Source organism: Battus philenor, unplaced genomic scaffold, assembly GCF_028537555.1.
Source record: "Battus philenor isolate CCGP_79_NKW_IND1 unplaced genomic scaffold, ilBatPhil1.0.hap1 SCAF_2, whole genome shotgun sequence".
In the NCBI taxonomy this organism is placed as follows: Eukaryota; Metazoa; Arthropoda; class Insecta; order Lepidoptera; family Papilionidae; genus Battus; species Battus philenor.
Window position 1 is genome coordinate 2259346 of NW_027181682.1, and position 27904 is coordinate 2287249.

General features: G+C 37.0%; 2 protein-coding genes across 2 annotated transcripts in view; one reads left to right on the forward strand and one right to left on the reverse strand.

Annotated features, from left to right (window-relative positions):
* The first annotated feature begins 367 nt into the window (after positions 1–367).
* On the forward strand, positions 368–11173 carry LOC137922245 (guanine nucleotide-exchange factor SEC12). The gene is made up of 7 exons (XM_068765193.1): positions 368–680; positions 824–1170; positions 5011–5149; positions 6649–6806; positions 8188–8416; positions 9428–9587; positions 10902–11173. Exons 1-7 carry the CDS (start codon positions 546–548, stop codon positions 10985–10987), a joined length of 1254 nt encoding a protein of 417 aa, XP_068621294.1. The 5' UTR covers positions 368–545; the 3' UTR covers positions 10988–11173.
* A 3783-nt stretch (positions 11174–14956) lies between these two features.
* NFAT (NFAT nuclear factor) overlaps positions 14957–27904 on the reverse strand; it is a 121287-nt gene continuing 108339 nt past the window's right edge. Inside the window, exons 6-12 of the mRNA XM_068764691.1 lie at positions 27691–27873; positions 23604–23790; positions 22806–22993; positions 21146–21317; positions 17316–17470; positions 16737–16874; positions 14957–16547 (exon numbers count right to left, since the gene is read on the reverse strand). Of these exons, the coding sequence (XP_068620792.1) occupies positions 15309–16547; positions 16737–16874; positions 17316–17470; positions 21146–21317; positions 22806–22993; positions 23604–23790; positions 27691–27873 (2262 nt within the window). The 3' untranslated portion in view covers positions 14957–15308. The remainder of the gene's footprint in view (positions 16548–16736; positions 16875–17315; positions 17471–21145; positions 21318–22805; positions 22994–23603; positions 23791–27690; positions 27874–27904) is intronic.

Genomic DNA, 27904 nt, shown 5'->3' on the forward strand with positions numbered 1-27904 from the left:
AGTGTGCCATCTAATAGACAGGAACTTTCTAGTATTTAAGGCACTGGTTAGGATCAGTTAATAGTAAATCAATTTTAATGTTAATTTGTATATATCGGTCACCGTTTTATATTATTTTATACGATATAAGTTTTTTGCAGATCAATAGTTCCTTTAGATATTTATTCATTATTTTTTTCATTAATTATCCATCTCACCTTTTTACTTCATTCTAGGTGTTTGAAGAACTTAGTTTTGGTTAATAAATACACTCAAGAGTGACTTTACAGTCATGATGAAATTGCTTTGTAGATAAGATAAATCGATGAATGTCAATTTAACACAAGATCATCCCTCTTCCTGTCATTATGACTTTTGTCATGTTGGAACTCGGGAATATCTGTCACTTGTTTAGTTCCTCTTCGTGTTGTTTAGTGCCATATTATTTCGAATTTTGTTTATTTTGATCACATAAAATCACTAATGTCGCACAATTTAAGATCTAGCTTGAGAAACTCAAATTAAATCGAAGCGTAGACAGTACACAATAAATGTTATAAGTCAAAATGTCTCGTAACAGAGGCGATGGGTTGCTTGCAAAGGTCGATTTTCCTCTTTATACCCTCGAGACCCTAACCAATCGCCATGTTCTGGTCGCGGGAGGCGGTGGAGCCTCAAATACAGGCGTTGCCAATGGATTTGTAAGTGTATACATTAATATTAAACGAAAAACATTAGGAGTATTGACGCTTGCTGTAATACGTGTCAACGATTAAATAGTTCGTTCATATTAGCATTAACATGTCAGAGTTACACACCGTGAAGGTTTTTTTTTGTTTTGTAGGAAATTTTTGAATTATCGCACAATGGAAGTAAATTTGTGGCGGAAGAGGTGATGCGCCACGAGACCGGTCCAAATGTGGTGATGAACTGCTCTATAAGCAATGCCCAGGGTCGGACTTACCTGTGCGCTGGTCAGGAGAGCCATTGCCAACTGTATAAGGTTAATGTTCGCATGGTGGACGCTGCGGAAATGCGACGAGGTAGCTTCCGCGCAGAGAATGGCCTAGTCCGACGCCGTCGTCGCACCGTGTCGGAGAATGATAACATATCTAAAACAGAGACCAACACAACAGAGAAGAGGATATCTTTTGAGATACGTCCTTGTGATAGTATACAAACTGACTTTGGGTGAGCACTTTTATTAATATGTTTTTCTTGTATTTAATGTAGATTTTTGAGTAAACAAGATGTTGAAGTTGATGCTATATATTCATTGAATTGTCAGAATAAGTCCTTGAATACATTGATTTTGTTTTTATTTTTAAGTTCTAAAATCTTTACAATGCATGACAAAGCATTAATCTTTGGACTTTAGTTTGTACCTTTTTAATTGTAAATTATTCATTTGGAGTAATTTTGATTACAGAACCACAAATGCTTTGTGCAAACCTTTTAAAATACATTTGTATTAAGAATTCCCTTACCACATTGTTTTATATGTAATTTGATATTTTGTTACTCATTCCCCTATCTTTTTTTTGGGACAGGGATATATTTTCCAATAAATTTATTTATTTACTATTATTTTCTCTCTCTCTTCTTTCACAATTTCTTTTATTTTTATTTCTCTTTTGTTCTTCATATTATCTTTCACTCTCATGGCATATTTTCACATTACGTCTTTAATTTTCCCACACTGTCTACAATTTTCTATTGTTTAAAATCTTTTTTATACAATACAGGCTTATGTATGGTTAAAATCTTCACATGTCATTTCCTAAAACTACAATATAAAAGTGCATAGTAAACTGTTATCCTAATACAACCTATATAGCAGGTTTATGGAAGCAATAACCAAATTTTAAATGATCCCATGAATGCTGCTTTAAAACAGTTACAGAAATGAGTTGATGTTTACCATTGCCAGGATCAATTCTTTCAGTAGAGTTGTAGAGTGATTACAATGTTATATCTCTTGCTCCTACTTCTACCTCATATAAACTTGTTATAAATTTATTCTTAGTTATTTTATTAACAAGGCAAGTTGTACTTGTTCACCTTAGTAGTGTTGTGAACATTTGTTTTCCATGTAACAGTAAGTTCTATAAACCTAATAATAAAATATGAATATAAATTTTAGCTATTTAAATTGCAATTTTTGAGAAAAACAAAATATATGCTCAAATTTCGAGATTTTTTAAAAATAGTCCATACTCATTGTATGGAGATTTCCTTTATAATAACTTATACAAAACATTAATTATTATTTATGCTAACATGTTTAACTTATTTAGAGTTGATTTAAAACTCTGAGTCTTAGCTAGAACTCTAGTGAGAATCTATTCCTCCTGAGCCCAACTCAGCACTAACTATCACCATCTAGTGTCCCTTTCATTGTTTAGTTGTTTTTCTCTGAGATGTCAGATGTTGACACCATCTAGATAGCTTACTCATCATAAAGAAGCGTAAGAAATACATGTTCGCTTTTACTTAGCTTGCACAGTAATCTGCAATAAACCATCTGCTGTGTTTATAACTATATTTTGAGTTTATATCAGAGTCATAGAAACAAATAGAAAATATGAAAAGTTTGTAATGATGTCATGTATCAACATACGTACTGGTAGTTTACTATTTTGCATAATTAATTTATCTATGTGCAATGCAAAAAATGGATTTATAAACTAGAAAACAAACTTGTGAGCAAGGAAAAATTTGAATTATTACTTTTATATGAATGTGATATATGTTTATGTTAGCCAAACAATTAAATATTGGTAATAAAATTGTGATTTTTATATAATATACCCATCTTCTAATATCTTACCAGTGCAAATCACTGTTATTGACGAATATATTCGTCATACTTTGATTCTGGCGACATAAAACAGTGCGTATTTTTAAATTAGATCGCCCTAGTAATGTAGTAATTACAACAAATTTTTAGGTTCATGATATTAGCATTGAATATGGTCTAGTTGATGTTAGTGCCATAGCCTTGATGGTTCTATTTCTCATATGTGTCTAATAAGCAGTTCAAAATTATGATGCAACAAATATATTTCACAATATTTTTATTATTCGCTCTGTCTGTTCTATACACTGTTTCCTCTATTATGAATGTAAATATTGATAATTATCTTATGAACTTGATAAAATTGATATTATTTAAATGTTTAAAATAAAATTTAATGTAGACTATATGTTCTTGAATCTATTTTTAAAATGCAATTACCATATATTGTGTATTAGATAGTGAAAGTATTTGCAATATGCAGCCATGCTTGATCATGTGATAACAAATTGCCCATGTATTGGTTAATTAACATTGCATTAAAACACCGACTTAAGAGACATTCTAACCATAATTCTCTAAATTTAGAACGAAGGCCTTTATTATTATATATTATTATCAGTCCTTGCAGAGTTTGTACTGCCAGAAGCTATTACCCATTTAAAAGAAAAAAAAATTTCAGATATTGGGTTTATTCATTACAACTATTTTTAATATTTCTTTTACTTATGTGAAAAGAGAATTACAATAAATGTTATTGATATTAAATCTATACACTAGGTAATTTCTGTATCATAGAGTGAATTAATAGAAAACATATTAGGGGGACCGGAAAGTATTGTAGTTTCTGTTGACATATTTCACAGAAAAACCGATTGATTTTTACCGCTCCGGCATTGATTTGTATATGGCAAAAGGTTGTTGATAACAAAGGTGGATATATTGTTGATTCGAAATAAAAACTTGTTAAAAATGTAGTCGTGTGAGTTTAACTTAAGAAAGCGACATTACATTCCAGTCCCTCTGATATATTTGATTGGTATGCAGTGGTAAACACTGATATAGTTCGAAGTCTAGGTGTAAAGAAGTTATTGTAGATAATATAAAGGTGATAAAAATTACAAAGCCTGTGAGATTTTAGTTATTTCATAGTTTAAAAAAACATATTTTCGTTGTGTAAGTGGAACGAATTTATCAATTATTTTCTGCTTGTATTTTAGCTTCCCAATAGTGTAGATTGTAAATGTTATTTATTTTATTATATAAATAAAGCTTCATATAGAAGTAGAAGGAGGTTTACAGATAGTAGTTAATTAACAAATGTAATGGAAATAGCTAAGTTGATAGCCAAGATGAAGTGGCAGGCGCTGGTGCATTAAGAATAAGAAAGGGATTAATATATAACTACTTCCGCTATGTAGCAGTATTCGTGCAAGAAAGTGCACCGCCCGCCAGCCCGTTCATAAATGCGCGTGCGGCAAATAATGCGAATTACACAAATACAACCGTTAAATCATTCAACACGTGTTTCACCCCTCCATAGGGCATTCTCAGGAGTAATGTTACACTGATAAGTGCCAAACACTGAGTCACACGGCGGTGAAACATTTATCAGTGGGCTGGCGGGCGGTGCACTTCATTGCACGACTACTGCTGCATAGCGGAAGTAGCTATATATTAGTCCATTTCTTACTTAGGATGGACTTCCGCAAAGTAACGCCTGAATCTATTAGGTGCATTAAGATTCGATAATGGAGACCACGGTATGCGAAGGGTATTTAATCGTCCACCAGTCCTAGTTCATTGAAAGATCCTGGATGAAGGCTTTGTCGTACCGGTTCTATGGCAAAATTATGGAGAGGCCTATGTCAGCCTATGTGGACGTCCTGCTGAAACGATGATATTGGTAAAAGCAGTAGTGTAGTGCAAAGATTATTCTGAATAGTGCGTAGAATAGATGATCCCTGGTGGTTCTAGAGTAGACGTCCACCTTTAAGGTGGACAGATGTTATAAACTCCTTGGAAAAAGCTGGATGCAGACGGCTTCCAATTGGAGACTGAGTGAGAGACCAATTGGTCTGATTGAAAATCTATTGGGTAGACCTATCTCCAGAAGTAAATGCCGTACAGCTGGTAATTTTAATATAGTTACCAGTAAACATTCTTTGGAGAGCTTGAAAAAAAAAAAATAAAAAAAATAAAAATTTTATGATATAAGTGTTAATAACTTGCAGGGAGGATCCGCTACAGAGAGTTGTCAGGATCAGCCACAATGGGAAGCTCATGGCCACTGGTGGTGTGGACGGTAAGGTCCGCGTCTGGAGTTTCCCCAAGATGCAGCTGCTGTTCCAGTTGGAAGGACACACGAAGGAGGTTTATAGTTTTTTATTCATAACTAAATATCAAATATTCTGATTGCATATATATTTAATGTTTATATTTTGTATTATATTCTTTAGTGATATTATAGTTTTATAATTAATTGATGTAAATACTGTATTAATGACTTTCTGAGTATAGTGACGTATGGAAATATCATAGCTTTTAGTTGAGGAATACCGTAATAGAGTGTGTTTTATTTCATTCTACATAAAATTAGTTCTTCTGGTATTTTTCGAATTCTATTGAGAATGTTTCGAAGGCTATATATACAGACTGCCTTAAACTTTACTTTAAACAAACATGAAGTGGTCGAACCAGGGCCAAAACCTTTGGCATTTCAAAACGCAAAAACCAGGCTTTAATTCTTCGGCACTGGCCTCAGTGATTAGGCCATGTGTTAGTGGCTCAGAGAAATTCAATGATTTAAGAACCTAAGATTTAAGTTAAGAAATACTTTAAGAGACGCAGTGAACACCGGCAGACAGGAACGCGGGGAAAACACCGAAAATATAAAGATGTAGTTGTAAAAAGCACGGATCATAATGTCTGTCAAATAAAGCTGAAAAAAACACAGTTTCAAATCTTCCATCATTTTTATTTTCACGTGGACATATTATCAGTTATGATTAGTTACAAAGCTACCGTCCACCAGGGTAGGAAAATAGAAACTTAGCCTTCAGGTTCACAGCCATTATCGTGATATATAAAAGGATAGACTAGAAGGATTCAACTGAAGATTCTAGTCTTCAATAATGGAGATGCTAGTTGCTTAATATGGGTTTACACAAGCCTGGTACAACTATTGTTGCTGATGATGTTTTTGCTGTTAGTTTGGTGAGCTTTTACAGCTTTGTCGGTGATGAGTTCACGGAACTGAAGGATTCGTGAACTTTACAAAAACGTTATGGGGCCAATCACATTCCAGTTGCATGATGATGAAGTTGGTAAGGAACAGCTGTATTCGTGTAAGCATACAGTGTGATGTATGTGGGTGTGTGGCTTGGGGTGGCAAGCGAGGATACGGATCCTACCTCAGATGATAAATGTACATTATAAATTCAGAGATTGTATAAAATAAATACATTTAAAAAACTTTTAAGTTAAACGGTTTTTTGATACTCATATTGTGGTGGTTGTGGAAAAATATGTACCTAGTCCGCCATATTGGAACGGCGTCTATCTTGAATTTTAAATTTTGACATAATCATCGTGTTTTACTAGGAAAAAAAGTAATCCGCCATTTTGTATCGGCGGCCATCTTAGATTTATAATGTTATTGATTTTATTATATTGTATTGTCATCTAAATTAAATGTGTGTACCAAATTTCAGATCAATCTGACAACGGGAAGGTGCTTAAATTTCAATTTCTAATTTTGATCCAAATAAATTCCGTACGGGTCGAACTAAATAAAACTGTTTAAAAAGGATATACTTCGTGAGCAATTTTCACAAGTATTAGTGTAAAAAAGTATGTTATTGTCTCTGCAGCTGGACGACCTGGACTTCAGCCCATGCGACAGCCAGCTGGTGAGCATCGCCAAGGACGGGCTAGCGCTGGTGTGGAGCACTACCAGCTCGCGGGAGCCGCTTCTCAAGATCACATGCCAACCTCCCAATGGCACCAAGTATCTGTTCCGGAGGTGCAGGTGAGCTGGCAATAGAGATACTTGCCGAATATATCTTTTAATAAAACAAACTACGTTTTTTTAAACTACCTTTGATGGTCTTAAGTATATTTTTTACTACTGCAATTTAAATCAGTCTCGTAAATTTGTAAAAAAAATATTATTTTCTTGAAGTACACAAAGAAATATTTACGTCGTATTTTAAAAAAAATATACAAATGTCCTTTGATACAATCAGGCTTCTGTCGATACAAATGCACTCAAGATGCAGTAATACTATTTTGAAATATTACTTCACCATGAGGAATCTTTCTTTGAGGTTTCTGGACCCCTTTTATATTTCTATGCAAAATGTAGAAAAAAAAGTAAAATAATATTTTACTTTTTTTTTTATAAAATGATATTTTACTTTTTTTTTCTCGACATGATTGTTGAAACGGTACGGACGCTAATGTACGTGGAATAAAGATAAAAACAAAATCCTTTTGGTATTTTTGGGGGTAGTTTTAGAAAGGTCGTTAATAATCGTTTTTTTTATTTATTTATTTTATTTAATATTCTTTATTGTACACGATAAGATACATAATATACAGAAAAGTACAATGGGCGGTCTTATCACTCAAGGCAATCTCTTACAGACAACCATAGTAAGGAAAAGATAATAGTAGTTATAAAGGGTAGTTCACGTGTACAAAAAGAAATACATATTCACACACAAATGAACATAAATATACATAAACATACATAGACATACATACTTAAACATACATACATACGTATATAACATATATACTTATTTTAAAAAAGGTTTAATTCATATTATAAATATAATACAATAATAAATAAAAACATCAAATTGATTTGGTTTAATAAGACTGTAACATTAATAAGTTTGCAAGGTTTGGTGGGGCACGAGGAAACCTAAAGTAGATACAAGGTGATTGGTTATAAGTGTTAAAAGATTTTTATTGACAAATGAGCAATATTTTGCCCTTTTAAAATTTTTAAACCTATAATCAGAGGAGTGTTCGATGCTTTGCTTAACCCTTAATAACCTAGAGTTTCAATTTTGATACCAATCTTTTAAACCGATTGTTCACATTACTATTAGTTTTTTCTTATAGGTTGGCTGTACATATTTTACTGTTGTATAATATTCTTTCCAATGAAATAAAAAAAAATCTATTTTTCCCTTCATCTAGACCCTCAAGCAAACACAGTAATATTAAAAAAAATCACTTTCGTAAATCAGGCTACTTAGGGTTAAATATGTCGTCATCAAGTCGACATGTAAGAGTCAGAATGAAATGAAATATAAAAAATGAACACCTATAACCAATCGTCCTGTATAATTGCAAAATGTACTTTGTTATTCATGTTTGTCATTACTGTGTTTTCGCAGATTCGGCGCAGACGATGGTCAAATGTTCACGATCGCGAACCCGCTGTCTCGTGCGGGTAGTGGTCGTGCGCGCGGGCTGCTCCAGCAGTGGGCGGGGGAGGAGGCGAGCAAGTCCGTCCTGCTGCCAGAGGCGCTGTCTGCTCTGGCCGTGCGCGACGACGGCAGGTTCGTCGCCGTGGGCACCATGTTCAGCGGCTCCGTGCATGTCTACATAGCGTTCAGCTTGCAGGTAAGTTCCTTTTCCACACTTATTTAATGGAATCGGGCGTTACCTCGCGGAACTCCATACTAAGTAAGAAAAGGACCAATATTCAGCCACCTCCGCACATGCAGTGGCAGTCGTGCAATGAAATGCACCGCCCGCCAGCCCGCTGTGCCACTCTGTGTTTGGCACTAATCAGTGTAACATAACTCCTGAAGATGCCCCGTGGAGGGGTGAAACACGTGTTGCGTAATTTGGCGGTGGCGGTTGTGTGATTCGCATTGTTTGCCGCATACGCATTTATCAGCGGGCTGGTGGGCGATGCGTTTCATTGCACGACTGCCACTGCATGTGCGGAGGTGGCTGAATATTGGTCCTTTTCTTACTTTTCCACACTTGTCTCATGTATCATATTTACTGTTCTATTAAATAAATCAGGCGAAATCCAATTATTGCATTCATATGACATTATTTTCAAAAATAAATAAACATCGTTTAATTCACAAACATTTATTTGACATCTTACTTTATTTTCAATTTGCGACATGTTGTCTTTGGGAAACAGTTAATAATATTTTACACCGATACTACATATTTATGTTCATAATTAACATATGATTCGTGTTAATGATTCACTTTTAAAATAAGCTAGGAATCGATGTTCCATAATTACTACAAGCCTGATGTTAATAATTCATAAGCCTAAGTTTTAGCCTTAGCCTAAGTTAATGTTCCATAATTAACACAAGCTAGGCGTAAATGTTCCATAATCAATGAAGGCTAGACGTTGATGTTTAGTAATTAACACAAGCTAGATTTACATGTTCTATAATTAAGAATATTTAGATGCTAATATTTTGTTCCATTATCATTACAGATTAGGTGTTAAACGTTTCTTTATTAACATAACCTGGATGTCAATGTTTCATTAATCGCATAACTTGGATGTTGATGTTCCATAATTATTACAAGATAGATGTCATGCGTTATGTTAGTGATGATAAGGCGAATGTTTACGTGGTGGTTGTGTTGATACAGCGGGTGCTGCACGTGAAGAACGCGCACGGCATGTTCGTGACGGGGCTGTCGTTCCTGCCGGTGCGCGGCGCGGGCCCGCCCATAGCCAGCCGCAGCGAGGCCGCGCTGCTCTCAATCTCCGTCGATAACTGCCTATACGTGCACAGCCTGCCTTATCCGCGTTAGTATTCTCCTACTATCATTTCATAGATCTGATTTACACACCACACGAACACACACACACACACACACAGACAGACGCGTGCACTCACACACATAGAGAGACAAATAGAGAGAGAGAAAGAGACAAACGTATACAGATATTTAAAGGAATCATGCGTTACTTCACGAAAGTCCATCCTAAGTAAGAAAAGGACCAATATTTAGCCACTTCCGCACATGCAGTGGTAGTCGTGCAATGAAATGCACCGCCCGCCAGCCCGCTGATAAATGCGCATGCGGCAAACAATGCGAATCACACAACCGCCACGACCAAATCACTCAACACGTGTTTCACCCCTCCACGGGGCATCTTCAGGAGCTATGTTACACTCTGTGTTTGGCACTAATCGGTGTAACATAGCTCCGGAAGTGGCTTAATATTGGTCCTTTTCTTACGTATACAGATATACACAGACACAGCTAACGGGTACACCACACCAGCTAGTGTGAAATTATTAATTAGAATAAAGGTAGATACTTTTTCTATAACATATCTCTGATACTTATACATCAGAAAAGAAATCTTCTAAAGCTTCAACATCACAATTTCAGCAGCAGGATGTCCACAATAATTAAATGGTTATATGTATTAATCGGAATTTTTAAAATGATTTTTCTTTAACATTACATTATTCATTATTTCTGAATCCATTTATATTTGCGTTAGGATGTCGACAATGTTGTTTAACCTTTAAATGCATCTTGTTGCCAAATGTATACATATCACGTTTCACGTTATTTTATTGAATTCGTTGTGGTATGTGTTTCCGAACGCACTTTGACGACCATAGATAATAAATATATTGAGTGTCAAAAAAGAAATTGTGCAAGTTTCGGCGGTAAATCTATTTTTTTTGACATTTCTATTTTTTATGTTATATGTACCTAAATACCTACCAGGAAACATTTTTTCCAGGTCGCAATAAAAAACCACGCATTTAAGGGTTAAATCCATAGAGGTCCATTGCATGGTTTAGATATCTAAGCTTGACGATTGCAGTGTGGTATTATGGTACGCAGAGGACACTGCTGTTCATCATTTGGAAACTTACTTCTAAGCTGTGGTGATGAGATTGTATCACCGAAATCGTTCTCGCGACCTACCATCTCAAGTCTCAGTCCTCTACCACTGTGGCACCACTGCTGTATAGCATGTACCTTATATTAATTGACAGCAAAAGTCTTATATGTTCAGATATTTACGCTAAAATCCATTGTCCTGTATAATTTAGTTAATTTATAAGTATTAAAAATATTTTATTTTTGTTTTCAGGTACCGTACCTGCCTGGGTTGCCATCATTCTGATAGTTTTCGTATTGTTCTGTACCTTCACTCTATGTTCTTATTTAGGTATATAATGATAATGTATTTATGTTTAATTATAATATATATCGAATTATGTATATGCAGTTCAATGAAATTATTTCACCGTGTAATTATATTGATTTGGGGGTTTAGTAATATAGTTTAATTTTCAAAGTGCTTACGTACTTGTGGATGTATAAATTATATAAAATTAATAAAATATTATAATATGAGGTGTCGAGAGGTGAAAATTTGTCTTATTTACTGATTTAATTACCTTTCTCCATGGCTTCATTAATTAGTACCCCATCTGTGGGCATTATAAGATCTTTGGGAAAGAAGTTTGGAACTCTAGTTACTTTCAGTTGAACAATGCTGTTATAAGGGGTGTTCAAGTTTCTATTAAATTGACCTGTTCAGGTATTCCCATCGCGTACACAAATGGTTACAATAAATGATCTATGTGGATTAATATTAAGTATTACAAATCTTTGATAAATGTCAGTTAAGAAAATGCTTCAAAATATACCATTCCCATTTTTTTATGGACTACTATTTCCGGCTGGGGTTCCAACCAGGGTTGTCGTTTGATCCTTAGAACTTAGGTTACTGGTTTAAAGTGATGCTGTTTAAGAAATTAAAGGAGTTGAAATGTAACAAGAACATACAAATATATAGAAAGTTGTAAAATGTAGGATTGTGGAGGAAAAGCGTGTGTAAAAAGTAAGAAAGTTGGAAAGGTACACAAGAGATTATGACGGGAGGGGGGGGGGAGTGGGGAATGTATGAAAGACATTGAGTTTAATAAAAGAAGTATATGAAAATAATTGTAAAGTGAAAAAAAAATTTTAAAAATGTCTGACTACCCGCGATAGGGGAGACCCAATATTATAAATTATTCAGGTGATATATGAAAGGTAAAAAAGTTGGAAAGGTTTACAAGAAATTGTGACGGGAGGGGGGGAGTGGAGGAATGTATGAAAGACATTGATATTAATAAAAGAAGTATAAGAAAATAATTGTAAAGTGAAAAAAAAATATTAAAAATGTCCGACTACCCGCGATAGGGGAGACCCAATATAATAAAATATACAGGTAATATATAAAAGGTAAAGTTGGAAAGGTATACAAGAAATTGTGACGGGAGGGGGGAAGTGGAGGAATGTATGAAAGACATTGAGATTAAAAAATAGTAAAAAAAAATATTAAAAATGTCCCTCTACCCCCGATAAGACCCAATATAATAAATTAGGTGACGCTAAACCAAAGGACGAGTTTATTTATCTGTGCCGAGAAAAAAAAACTCAATTTTTTTTAATAACATTTAATTAATTACATCAAAACAAATAACATACACTTAGTCATCGGAACCGTCCGGCAAGTTGCATTGCATTTAGCAGACCGACCGCGATCAAACTGTGTCCATCTCTCCACTTAAAGCTTTACTACATTGTAATAAAATCCAAAATCGCTCGCAGAGTCAGTCACCCATCAGCTAAAAGCTCTACGGAGACTGCGGAATGCGCTCACATCGAGTTCCGCCAACTCCATTCATTTCGTTGTCAAATGCATTTTATTTTGTGCTCATACAAAAAAAAACATACAAAATATAAAAGTAACATGGAAGACTGGCGAACGAGTAGTCTTGGCCGAAACATTGTAAAACATATTAACATAGCATATTCGCTGTCATTTGTTGCTGTATATGTATATAAAGAATATATTTCCTAATAAAATACTATATATTGTATTCAACAGACGTACGGAACCGTTCCCCGGATCGATTCATCTTTGTCCAAAAATATGTAAAAATTTGGTACTAAATTTGATACTCTATTAAATCTTTGGGGGAGAATGTTAGTTTTATGACTTGTGGGGGAACGGTTGGGTACGCATATAAACTGGTTCATTAATATAATTATAAATTCATTTCATGAATATACTTCAAAGGTACCGTGTAGTATAAATATTTATGTATTTTTATAAATCTTTTGTAATATAATGATGTAGACGCTTAGACAGTGACGTGGATACTAACAGCTGTGCAAGCCGTTCGCGATTTAAATAACCTCGTGTTGAGAGCGACGATCGTGCTGTCTCTCTCGCACAGCTGCGCCATTGTAAATTATTCTTCTAATTTAATTCCTTACGTTACTGTATATGAATAACTTCTCTAAATACCTGTAGTTTCTAATAAAGATTTTTAAATTGTTTTAATTGTTAAAATGTGTAAAGAACACATATATGATAATTTTGAATGCACCATTTTATTTATGTAAAGAGATTATATTTCGATTCGGCGGTATACTCTAGCAGTAGACGTGGTCCCTGGACTCCTGGTCTGCTGCGGCGATCGACGGCGTCGGTCTACGGTTGCGCGTGACGTCAGCACCGCCTCTCCCCTAGGGTTGGCTCTTTACAAACTATATTTATTTGTTTTCGTAGGTATAATTACGTTACCAATCCGTGGACTGTATAAGCCCTGTGTTCAACTTTTGATATCGAACCGCGGGCGTCGTTCAACATGTTTCAACATATGGGATGCTCAACGACATGTCCGTCTCTCGTCACAGAATTATTTTCGAGTTGCCATCGAGTTTCAAGCGTTGCCCTAGTCACGTTAGGCAGCGCTGACGCCTTACAAAACCGCACGCGCGTCCTACCCTACGATTATATACAGTAAATGGCACATTAAATATGTAGCATCCAAATTCCATCTATAAAAAGTACTCGTATATGTTTAACATAGCTATATAATCATAGTTCATATAATCTTTGCTCTAAAATCACATCAGTACTGTTGTCCTTATATATAACAACTATATGTTACTGAATAAATCATTTTACTTAACTATCACAATGATATACAGCGTTTTCGCGTCGTGCGGTTGCTTGGTGCGTGTCGGGTAAAGTTGAGATTTTTCTATAGAGAACTCACTTTGATAAGGGAAATGTCCGACTATACAAAAGTGTATATCACCACCATGCGACCGCAACACGACACAAATTTAGTAAAAACATCGACATATCAGCGTGGCGACATCTATCGTCATGTGACGTCATCGTATTCGAACAAAAAAACACAGATGGTACAGGTTCCGTCAGACATGCACAAACATACGCTGATATGTATCATAAAGCAATATATCAAAATTTCATTCATACAACACAATTCAGCCGAACAAACCAATCTCCAACATCAGTTGTGCTATAAAATCTTAAAGAAAAAAAAACATTGGCAGACAGTCCTTGCCACGTTCCACTTCACAACAACAACATAAATATAAAGCTTACTTTATTTACATAGAATTCGATATTCAAAACAAAAAAAAATCATGTACTAAAATACATATTACGTACCTACATATTAAAAGTATATAACTACGGATTTAACACGAAAATACATACGTCCATATTCTGTAAAGCGTGTCGCAAAACGATGTTCTGTCTTAAAAATGAAACGAAATTTTTATTTCGAAAATATAAAGACATTTAAACACTTATAGCAGCTTTGTAAATTTCAGATATAGACATCAAAGCGTTTTGCCGCACGCTGTCAAATTTAGCCCTGTAATACTGACTCACAATAATTGACGTATATAAAAAAAAAACTCATGCCGTCTGATCTCAAAAATAGGACAATGAAAACGCCGGAGCCCATGGCTTGGGCCGCCGGCGCCCCGAGATTATATTTCTCTATACGTTTAACTAACACATATAGTGACATCCATTAATAATTCACATAAAAACTTTTTTGAGCCCTTAACACATCACTAGCAAATGCATTCGCGCCGGCGCGTCCGCCGATTGGCCCGAGATTAACGCATAATAAGTCTCGGTGCTCTACGCACAAAGACTCGGAGCTCTACGCGCGATGTCACGGCCTTATTACACTGTAAGAGATAAATAATATACATTAATACATTGTCATGACCAACATTCCACAGTTGTAACATATATATATAAATATATATATGTATAGATTAGTAAAATTTTGAAATTCGAACACCAATTTCCCGATTTATATGTGGACTACCTTGCATGCGGTGTATATGAATTGATATTAAACGATTATTTTGATTCTAAATACTATGCACTAAAAGCGATTCGGTGTTTAATGGGTAGTTATGTAAATGCGTTAAAACTAAAAAACTGAAGACGTGTTTCTACATTAGGGCAGTAGTTATAGGAATAATTAACAAATGAGACTAAGTGAAACAAAGCGACTAGTTAAGTACCGTCCGCACTGCGCCATCAACACAACGCTAAACAAAACATTAAATATACCCCGAAAGCCGTTAATACTATTGAGCACTGAGATTGTCTTCAAAGTCAAGCAGTAAGGCGTCGCCGCGCGCCGCGCCGCTGTCGGGACTAGAAATACACGTCCATGTACTCACCCTGGTCGAAGGTGCTGGGGTTGATGTAGGACAGGAGGTCCTGGTCGCTCATGTCCGTGAGCCCCTGCACGGGCGCCGTCATCTCCTGCGAGACCGCCTGCGACACCGCCTGCGATACGGCCTGCGACACCGCCTGCGTGACGGCCTGGGACACGGCCTGCGACATGGCCACGAGCGGCGTCTCGGCAGCCGGCTCGGCGGGCGGCTGCGCGTCGGCGGCCTGCATGCCGCCGCCACCGCTCTCCGTGCTCAGAATGTTCGCCGTGTTGATGGCCGATGTCACCAGCGCGTTCATCGTGCGATCCGACGTTAGGATCTCGGCCGCCGCATTTAGAATCATGGACTTGACGGCGGCGGGCGGCGTCTTCACCGATGTGGGGATGTCGGGCATCATCATCAGCTCATCCTGCGCCGTGCCAGACGGCAGCACGATGCGCTGGCTGTTATCGCACAGCAGGCTCGGCGACACTTGCGGGTTCAGGATCACGTCCGGCGAGATCGTTGACTGCGGCATGGGCGGCAGCAGCTCCGCGTTCGAGTTGCGCGACACGACAGCGGCGTTGGGGCTGAGCAGCACGTCGGAGGCGTGGGACGCCGTGGACGGGGAGGTGTTGGAGCCGGACAGGTGGTCGTCAGCCCTGGAGTTGACCAACTCGTCTAGCTTGGCGGCGTCGGAGGGCAGGATGGCGGCCGTCGCCTTCATGGCATCCTCCACGAGCGCCTCCATGTGCGCGCTTTGCTGCGCCAGCCGGTGCTCGATGTGCGACGACTCCAACTCCATCTTGAGCGCACCGAACGGATTGTAGCTATCGTCGGCGGCATCGCTCTGCATCTGATTGTAGACCATCATGCGTTGCTCGTTCGTGGACTGCAGCACCGACGACTGCATGCTCGCGTCCCTCATCATGAGGTCGGAGCCGAGGACCTTCATGTCGTTTTCCATCGTGTCCATGGGGCTCTTTGACGATATGAGTTGTCTCATGGGATTCATGGACGCCATTGGCATTATGGGGGGATCTACGTATATCTGTCCGCCGTTATCGGAGTTGAATATGGCGGCGGTGACGGACTCTACCATTTTGTCGGTCTGCACCTGGTTCTGGATGGCCTGCAGCTGCTGCGTGAAGGTGGCTAGCGGGGAGGAGGGCTGGCTCTGCGTGGGCGTGCTGGGCGACAGCTTGATGGAGTCGTACCCGCCGACGTAGGCGACCTGCTGGAAGGTCCACTTTTATTATTTAAATCAAAGGTATTGTACATGATTATCATTTCGGCGAGTGATCTGTTTTGATTGCGCAATTTCAAAATAAAAACTTCGGTTAGATGTTGGTTAATACCGGATTACTTGTCGTCTATCGTGTTGTTGTGGTTAGTGCGTGTGAGAGGTAGGGGGTGTTGTTCAAACCTGCGCGTTGTCCCGGGCGGCCTCCGTCTTGAGGCGCAGGTCGATGCCGGCGAGCTGCGCGGGGAGCAGCGGCTCGGGTCCCTCCGCGCCGCACGAGCCCTCCTCTGCCAACGAGTGCTGGCTCGACTCGTCCTGCACCTGCGCATGTACGACCTCGCGTGATACGGGTTCTCAGAATGTATTCATGTATTGTTTTCTCCTCTAACCGAGTGAGACAAATGTTGTATTTGGACTTTGGAAGGTGTTGGTAAATGCAGAGGCCTTATTGTTTAAGGAACAGACGTCTGTGTCGCTAGGGGCGTTAAAAAAGGCCGTCTCGTACCTGGCAACACTCGATTGCTTATCAGATTTAACTCGTACCGCGAAAATACCCTTATTTTAAAGGCCAAACATCACAGTACTCTGTGTTAGATGATTATTTACCATATGTATAATTTACTTCCATTGTCATATTGATTCTATATTTACTTAAACTCATCCGCGTGAGAGGCTACACTTATAAATTACTCACGTTGTCAAAATGTGTATTAAAATGGAATGGATGTTAAAATGGGGGGGGGGGGGGGCAGTGTATTTTACCTCGCTCTTTAGTCCCAGCGGAGAATGTGGGTCAGGAACTATGAGGGAGGGACGGCGCACAGGTAGTGCCGGCGGCGGCATGATGCCGGGCGCTCCGCCCCACACCAGCATCGGACGCGCCTCGTCTGCCCCGGTCTGCGCACCCGCACCCGAGCCTGCACACACATAAATCACTCATCACATGTTCTGTCTCTCTCTAATCCTGCCTAGTGCCGTACGCTGGACTGCCGCAAAACCTCCGTTACAGTAGTTTATAGCTGATGGAGGAATAAAGCTCTGCGAAACACTACATCTAATATCATCGCCGCTGAAACAACATAGGATGAACTAAAATTCTCTGATGAACTAAAAGTCTCTTTTCTTACGAGGAATGTCCATGTTGTGTGTTTACGTATGTTATGATACAATAGCTACTATAATATATACTACTTAATCGATTAATTTTATTCAAGAATCGATTTTATTGTATTGTTTAGTTAAATCGATTACCACAGAAAATATGTAACACTGTCATCGTTTATTTTAATATTTCGAATTTGATGACCAAATTTATTTTTAACTATTATTGGACAAAAATGTAAAAGGAAAATAATATTTGACAGTTCACAAAGAACATTAAACAAAAAGCAAGATTATGAGCCCATCGTAATGTTTATTTAAACTATTGTGAATAGAAAGATTTTTTAAACATCAATTTTAATAATTAATAATACGTTCATATTTCGATGATTACGTTTTCCCATTTGAAAGTAAATGTGTTTTAAATATTTTGACATAATTAATAAAGCTTATTACTACATCAGACAAAACATAATTCATTTCATCGGGTATTATTATATTGAAAAAAATCGATACTTCAAAAAAAAAACGTAGATAAAATATTTAAATGTCAACACCGAATTAATTCCGCGCCAAAATTTGAATTTGGAATTTGACGAAACGGTCTCCAATTGGTTGTTGTTTTGTTACAAGTCTTATGTTACTAAATTTAAAAAACCATTAAATTGAATATGCTTTTGAAAACCACCGCAAAGGATTTTGAGCAGTGCATTAGATATACATAGATACGGCACGTCTAGCTACATGGTGTCGGAAGAGTGAGTTTTCAAACTGTCGCCATTTGTGTCAATGAAAAGTAAAATAGGTTGTGTAATACAGAATTTTTGGGTTATGACTTTTTTTTGACGATATCATTTATTTGCTTCGAAGAAGATAGTTTTTTAATATATTGAAATTATTCCTTTGTTTATATAAAAAAACCAACCACATTTAATCAATATAAAAGTAATAAGTACTGAATAAAATATAGTAACATTACGTAATATAGTTTCTAGATCTACCGAAACAGATGTACCGCACTTAGAGCATTGATGGCGGACAGAACCCCTACCCCCCCGTCTCGCCTCACATACCCTTGGCACGGTACAGTGGTATCGGTAGCATTATAATTACTGAATTTTTACAAATGAGATTTACAAAAGATCTGTATAAATTTATATTTAGTTATAATTGTATAACAAACGGAAAATTATTGATTGGTTTATTGAAATGGGAAGGTTAAAATAAAAAAAAATCACTAGTAAAGTCCGATGTGATTCTGTGTGTGACCATAAAATTGTGTAGTAATTTTATTTGAAAGTATTATTTGTGTATGTAAATATGTATCTGTGTGTGGTGCATGATACCTGAGTGCGTGGATGCCATACAGTCAGTTTTAGGTATTATTTGACATATGACATAAGATTTTTATGGTAATTCCATTGTATTTTAGTGGCTCATGTGTTCAACTAGTTTCAAAAGATTTGTGAGGGAGACGAAGTGAGAGGAACAATGAAACAAAATATGTCTTCTTTCGAAAAAGCTTTGCTAAGCAATTTCGAAATGTCTACATTGATGTTTACTCATATATATTGTTATTGGTTCCAATGTTCTAGATATACAACTGCAACAATATTAATCCATTGCATGTTTGTCTCATATATGATCATTAAAACAATTTTATCACTGATTTTTCACCAAAAAATGTAAAACAGCTTCAGAGATTATATCAAGAAAAATAATATAAAAGAATGGCGGTAACTATGTACACATGCACCAGTGACGTGTGTTGGTTGGATTGGTGATGATGTTGAACACCAGCAGTGTATGCTGGAGGGTTTAGTGATTTGTGTGAGCACCAACGGCGCGTGTTCGTTGTGTTGGTGATGCTGTGTGATCACCAGCGACATGCACTGGTGGGTTTGGTGGTGGTGTGTGAGCACCAGCATCGTGTTCTGATGATTTTGGTGGTGGTGGTGGTGTGTATGTGTGGGGGTCAGTACCGTAGTGGGCGGCGCGCGGCGGGCTGCGACGGCCGACCTCGCAACCTAGACAGACCTAGCTTGAACAGAAGGGGAAAAAAGAAACAGTACGCCCATGGCGCATCAGTCATTTCTTCCAAAAAAAAAATATACATATATCTGACTTATTCTTTTTTTAAATATAACATTCACCGTAGACCAGACCACAATGACATAAAGCAACTAACGTTTTGTTAATGCATTAGACAGCAACATACTCTAAACAGAAATTTCTAGAAAATTATACTTTAGCTTCGCTCCAAAATTAATTTTTAGTCCAAATTAACATCAACTGTATCATTAAAAAATCGATTTATTATTATAATTAATAGAGCAAAGCGTAAAGTTGAATTTATATATTATCTGTTAACAGGCATTAAATGGCAGACTCTGTGCTAATACTTTGAGTTATTAAAAATATTTTCTAATATTATTTTCAAATATAAAAAGCACAATTTAGTTCATACTAAATATTCAGACAGTTATTGTATCCGTTAAATTATTTGGAAAAGGAATATAAAAACAATACTTTTACTATGCCAACGTATTAATTTTAGGCGCCAATTAAGAATAATGCCATACGAGGAGAATGACATTGTTTTTTTTTTTAAATGTTATAAATATTTCATGTATTCTGCCAGTTTTTTTTTTAAAACAAAGTCAATCACCTCGTTGTTGAACATAACAGTTGTTAGTGTGCTAGACATATCGTACAGCAATTTCGTACTTTATATTTAACAAAAGAAGCGTTCACATGCAGTTTTAGCAAACATGGCCGGAATGTATGATCAACAAATAGCTTTGCGTTCTTCTTGCTGTACAAGTATTATCAAATTACTCAATTATTTTTAATATGGTTACATACATATATTGTTGTCATTAAATATGTTTTTCAATAAAAACACATACTTTTTTGTGACTTGTCTATATATTTATCCAGAATTTTGATCCTATCAATATACATTTTATATATTGTCTGTATTGCTTAGATTTATAAGTATAGACAATGATAATTGTTTTAGACTTAAAACGACACTTACCTTTTATATTTATTTATATAGAAATATGAAAGGTTTAATTAATATTGTCTTGCTCTTCCCTGGCAATCACAAAATATATCGACTTAGGACCAATGACCCTATTTTTAAATACATAATTAGTTAGTAAAGGCTATTCGAAATATTAAATAATTCTTTATTCTTTCTTTATTTCAAATCGACTTAATTTTTGAATTTAAATATAAAAAACAATTTATTGTGTTCACATTGAGCATTTTACTTACATTGACTTTATAAATAAAGTCAATATTATATATTTTTGTCATGTGTTTTTTTGTTTAACTTTAATAAAAAAAAATAACTTGACGTTTGACAGCAAAAAGCGCGCGAAAGCCGTTGAAGCGCGGCGTAAGCGAGTGACGCTTGACAGCGAAAAGCGCGCGTGCGCATGTGTTTAGTCGGCGGTGGTGGTGTGAGAAGGAGTCGGTGTTACCTTGTGTGTGCGCATGGTGTACGGTGCAGTGCAGGGCGTCGCGGCCGGGGGGCGTGTAGCGGAAGGCGTGCGGCTCGGAGGCGCGCCCGCCGGACCTCACGAACAGCTGCACCGTCACCGGTTCCGCGATGTCAACGCGCGCGTACGCCGGCACGCAGCACACTAGATGCGTCTGCAATACACACACACACTCATAACATAAACATTTATTGCAACAATAACCCAATACATTCACATAGACGCAGTAGTGTGAAATCTGCCATGATTAAGTGACTAACATTACTACTCCGCTAGCTCAGTGACTCAAAGTGGGTCTTGGCCTCCGAAGCGAGAGACTTCCACTTTCCTCTATCTTGCGCCATCGTCTGCCATTTGTTGACATTCAATTCGCGCAAGTCTGCCTCAACGCGATCGATCCAGCGATACCTGGGTCTACCCACTGGTCTTCGACCCCTCGGTTTTTCCAGGTACGCTACCTTCACGCTCCGATCCGATCCCATTCGCTCCAAGTGACCAAGCCAGCGGATTCGTTGAGCTTTATATTCGCCAAATATTTGGCTGTGCTACTACAGTCTCAATTTCGTTATTCTTTCGGAGCCTCCAAGATCCGTCATGATTTCTCGCTGGTCCCAAGATCTTCCGCATGATTTTGCGTTCCGAAGTGACTAACATAAACACTTTTATTTTTAAATCTTTACGACTGCCCTTAAATATTAATAAAATCAACTCATTGTCTTCTTTTCATCATCATATCAACTACTACTCGCCCACTGCAAGTCACTGGATCTCAAGTTGCCCACAAATTTTCCTGCTGAATTTCCTTCACCCGTTCTTCTTAGGTGGGGCATTTAATACGAACAGATGATAAGACTCAATTTGACGTCAAGAAGAGATATAATCCGTCGTATACTGAATGTCAAGATATCCGGTCTCCGCTGCTCGCATCCAGCGACCTTTACTATTTGGTCGGTTAACCTAGTGGGAGGCGTACCCACGCCGCCTCTACAAGCTGGTCTTCTTTGATTGTCTAACTTTTGCCAGCTCTTTGTCGATGATATGAAACTTAACCCAAATTTGTCTCCCGAGTATCATTTGGAATATATTTTGGAAGGACGGTGAACAATTTAGATCATCTTCGCTGAATTGACTTACCCCGAACTAAGGCTCCTTTTAAACATATATATAAAGTTTTAGTCAACTACTTTAGACTTGAGTTACTTATTTATTTATATCGAAGCCTTATCATCATCATTCCCCATCCATCCATTTCAGCCGCTTCCCTCATAGCCTAATAAGATCAGTTGGAAGCAGCCGACATGACTTATACGAGATCATCTGTCCACGTTATAGATGAATGTCCTATGCTGCGCTTGCCAGTTCCTGGTCTCCACTCCAGAACCTCAAAGCCATCTCCGAGAGGACTGTTCTGCGTCCGCTGTCACTTCAAAATGCCAATTCCCTAAGCCGTGTCTTGGTTACTTTTGTCTGTCTATGGAACCCCTCATTTGGTCTCATAGAAAAAGAATGATAAGCCTGAAGTGAGTGACCATGTCTCTGTGTCGAAAGCCATCACTGGTAAAATAAGTTGAATCAAAATCTAAGACGCTTAAAATACTATTGTTAAAAGGTGGAGATAGAAGAATATAAGATAAATAGCAACCTGTTGGAGAAATTCCTTGTCAGGTGCGACCTCCTCCTCCCACGTGGTCCGGCCATCCTGCCGCTGGCAGAAGACCACGCGCGTCTCCTTGAGAAAGTTCTTGCCCAGAAGGTAGAGCTCCAGACCACCTGTGGCCGGGCACGATACCAAGGACTTCCGACACACCTCTGGCACCCCTGGTGGTTGTGCTGGGGAAATAAACCATATAACATTAAAGAAAGAAATTTTAATTTGATGTACACTATAAATATTACTTCACAAGGATTTGTTTTCTATTACATTTGTCTATTAATAAAATAAACAAAAAACTTAAAAGTTTCATTTGATGTGCTGACCAAAGAAGTCTTGCACGACTTCAACACAGTATATTTCAATTATCTTTAAAATAAATTACGCATTATATTTCAGTATAAACAATCCGACAAGAGTCCGACTTAATCCTTTCGCAGGAGAAGGTATTATTTCTTCATGAAAAAAAAAGAAGAATTGTTACTTTATGGTTGCTCGGGTTTAAGTGGACCGACATGGTCAAGATCAAGGGTATAATATATTTATATTAGTAAATAATGAAATCTTTATATGTATGTATTTTAATATTAATTTTTAATGAAGTTTCATATACATGTCTACTTAGTCATACAGTTTTATGATAAAGTGGCGAACGGCCGTGTGACAATGTAATCTTTTTGAGTTCACAGATAATATCGAGGGAAGTCGGTTGGTACGAGACAATGTAGGATCAGTCATCCTGATGATATTTGGAGGTTGACATGATGAAAATAAAAAAAAGGTACTTACTGCATATGATTTGTGTGGAGCAGACTTGCAAGGTCTCGGGGCGGCCGTTGGCGTCCAGGACGTCGGTCCGGAAGACCATGCGGCAGCGAGTGGACTTCTTCTTACCACGAGCTGAATGTCCACCGCCGGCGCCTCCTGCTCCACCCAGGGCATCCCCAAATCGATGCTCCACGTCCACATTGCGCTCCTGGAATATAACATTATATTTGGTCAATTGTCTCACATATCAGGTTGATTGGTTATAAGCTTTAAGGGGTGAACGTATAGTTCATTTTGATTACAGAAATAATTAACGGCGTAATTCTTAAATAGTACGAAAAATCAAAGTCACAATCAAAATAGCTTCATTATTAGAGATAATTACAGTCATTTATGATCGACAATTTAAAATTAAGTATACGTTAGTTCATAACACGACTAAAGAGAAGAACTGAGAAGAACTAATAAGAACTCGGTGCTGTGTGATTTTTTGATGATGAAACATTATCAAAATTAAGATAAGAGAATATATGAAAATTATAATTTTTTCATTATCTTGTTTTGTTTCAATTGAAGTTTACATTGCCGGGGGGCTATCACAGCCTCGTCAATTCTATATTCAAGGAGCGCAAGGGATGGTGAACTTATCAAAAAATTATTCCTGAGCAATCGTACTCCAGATGCACATAGAAACCCACTCTAAGTAGAGGTGAGTTGTGTCATTGTTATGTATACGTCTTGGAACTGCACTGAGGGCTTTGGCGAACCAAGGAGGGATCCAGATCCTCTCCTGGTTCGCCCACGTTGTTCGAATCTAGGGGACGGAAGGTCGCCCCCCTAAAACGGATATTGTGATATGGTGTGTAGCGTTTTTATTATCTGTCTCTACAGATTTTGTACAGAAGTTTTTGGTCTATCGCGTTTCAGTAGAAAAAATAAACCTATATATATATATTTCAGAGTTATCACTTTTTATAAGCATTAAAGGTTTTTATACATATAAACATGCAATATAACCTACCATCTATGTACTAATACATTACAATATCCCTGAAACCATAGTTCTTAGATACGTGAATTTTGATGAGAATTTTCCTTTCGCGTATATTTGAATTTTACAAAATTCCACTTGCAATATGAACAGATAGTACTTTATAAACTATTTTATTTACTTAACTTTTAACAATACGCATGACGAAGCAGCAATTTTATAATTATACGAAGTTTTAACATACAAATACATATATATTTTAAATACAACTATTCGTAAATATAGTAAATTTAGTAGAGATTTTAAATAAACAGATGTATAATAATTTTTAATTGTATTATTGTACCATCTTAATTCTACATCCATTTTAATTATTCGTGTGTTGTTTTTTAATTAAAAAAATGTTTATTTCTCTTACTTATGTAAGAGTGCGTACTATATTTCGCATTTTACTTAGGAATAATGCACCTAATAATGTATTTTATATATCTGCATAAGTACATTAGGAATTAAATACCAAAGTTCGTAGTTTTAACATTTCTATTCCGAATTACACACGCATAGACGACGTGTAAAACGACAAGCTTCTATTATCGTGCGACGGCTGTAACAAAAGCGCTGCGTCTGGCACCGGGTGGCGCGTTGACCTCAGATATAGTGACCCGCGATACCGGGGGACAAGGGTCAAACGCTACCGACAGTTTTCATTGTCCCCTTATTGAACGTACAATACAACTAACCGTGTACTAATATATATATATTTAGATATAGATCAGTTTTAATACGTTCAGAACACTATGAAACATGTCGTCTGTCTGTCAGTGTTATTTAAGACAGTTACTAAAAGTGTTTATTTCCATCGGGATATTTTACATGACTAGAACATATATATATATATATATCTAAACGAATCTATGTCTGTATATCCTTTATAGAATTGTAAACTATGAATCTGATCATGTTCATCTTTAGTAAAGTTGTATTGACCTCACAAAGTTATATGTAATGTCTAAGTTGGTATGGTCAATTTTTGAGAGAAGGCGCCGCAGTCATTCCAATGAATATGTGTGTGTGTGTGTATATATATATATATATATATATATTTAAATTGTAACGAAAACAGCGAACAAATAACGACGTATTTAATGGAATCAGGCGTTACTTCGCAGAAGTCCATCCTAAGTAAGAAAGGGACCAATATTTAGCCACTTTCGCACATGCAAATAATGACGTTTCAAGTTGTAGGTGATCAAAAAATTTATGTAAATCGTGAAATTCATGTCTGGTTCACATAATTGGAACAACAAAAACGTAAAAATAAATAAATAACCTAAATGATTTTCTTTGATAAATACCCCGCGAACGAAGTCGGGTACGTTACATAGCTTCCATTGTCTATTTGTAATATTATTTATTTTATCATCGTGTTCTACTTTTGTGTTGCTTGTAGTTTTAATTATATTTAATGAAGATATGCTCGGCAAGTTGTCAGTCAACCTAGCGAAGGGTCGACTCCCATTGCGTCTATCGCAATTGGAACTCTACCAGTAAGGTCCTTTATTTATTTATGTACTACACCAGCAGTACACATTAATTAAAATTACACTAAAATTTACCATATGTACGTTCTCTTATGTATTACTTTACAGGTGATACAAAATTATAAAGTTACTTTCTACAATATTGCAGAAAGATCAGATCAAATCTAATAAAAAAAAACTAAACAAGATTGAAAAGAAAAGTGATCGCACGTAAGAGAAAACATCTGACTTACGACTTTAGACACCAAAAGAGGCTTTTAAAATCTTCATCAAGGCTTTATGCTTAAAAATATTTAAGCCTTTAGATTATTAAGATCGAGACATCGATGTTATGCAATTGTTCAAATGTTGTCTTAGTTTATTATGTTACGCAATATTTCTGAAACCATTGATTTGGGGTGTACCATATAACGAAAGCAAATGATCTATACATTCATTATACTCCTTTAGTTTTTAGACCTATATATCAACCTACATATAACTGGAATCTACAAGTCAATTCTTAATACGTTCTATTTTTAAAAACAGTTTTTTTTTTTAATTAAAGTTAAAAACAAAAGGCTTCAACTTAAACACGTGTAGTTGTGTTTACAGAACAAAGTTGAAGTTTCGAAAATAACGTGATTTAAATGTTGCCTAAATTTAATTTTCGATATATACGATAATTGTTAAGGAAGCACGTGGCCGCGGCACGACGAGGTCACGTGGTAGGGCGCAAGCATTTTCGTTGTGAAACAATAATAGTGTTGCCCAAAATGTATATCGATATTTCAAAATTTGTTAGCAATTTCATATATAAAATAGGTTAAATGTGAGAAAGTTTTTATAGCTAAATCAGTTCTAAAAATTCTATACAACTTTTTTTTTTAAAAAACAAAACTCTCTACGCGCATATTATCCCTTTGCAATCTGAATGCCAACACTGCAGGCATGAAGTTTTATTCCGACAGTTCGGAATGTCAGCAGTGATGTCATGAAATTAGATTCCGACAACTGTAAATGCCAGCAGTGCTGGAATGAAGTTTCATTCCGGCAATTACAAATGCAGACATTGTTGGCATGAAAAAGATGAGAAACGTCGTAACATCATACGGAAATCACTTAAGAGGTGAAGCAACTATTTTTTAAGATTTTGAAACGGCTATTGTGAATGTATATGTATTATACTATTCGCAATAAAAAATAAAAATAAACCAAAACAACAATTGAAAAATGTTGGTGATGGAATTAATTGGAGCTTTTCGTGACCATTACGACCATGGCAGGTATCCAGTAGTGATAAAGAGAAAGGCCTGAGAAATATTCCACATTTCATTTTTTTTGTTACTTGGAATAAAAACTAACGACTGTATGTTGTGTTCCAAGCACGTTTCTAGCGAAAGAAAGCGGACAAGTTATTTTTGCGATACCCGCGAAAGGAAGCCCGGCTTACATCCAGGAAACTGTTTTGAGGGGTATCACACTATTATGTAAAAATGATACATTTTTTTTTTGATAAAATATATATGCCGTTATAGAGTTGTTAGAAGCAAATGTAGTCGCCAAATGCAAGGGATAAGGTTTCCTTGTCACGTACCTTGAGTATTCCAACGCAGTCGCAGGTGACCTGCCAGTTCTTCGCCGGATCCAGGTCCAGCTCGATGAGCACGGTGCCGTCCTCCTTGCGCTCGCGGCAAGGTGTTGAGTTCTTGCCGGCGACCCGGCACGCCTGGTAGAACATATGCGGCGCCACCCGTCCGGAATCCGTGCCTATAAACACCTGGAACAATAAAGAATAGTTGAAAAAGCTA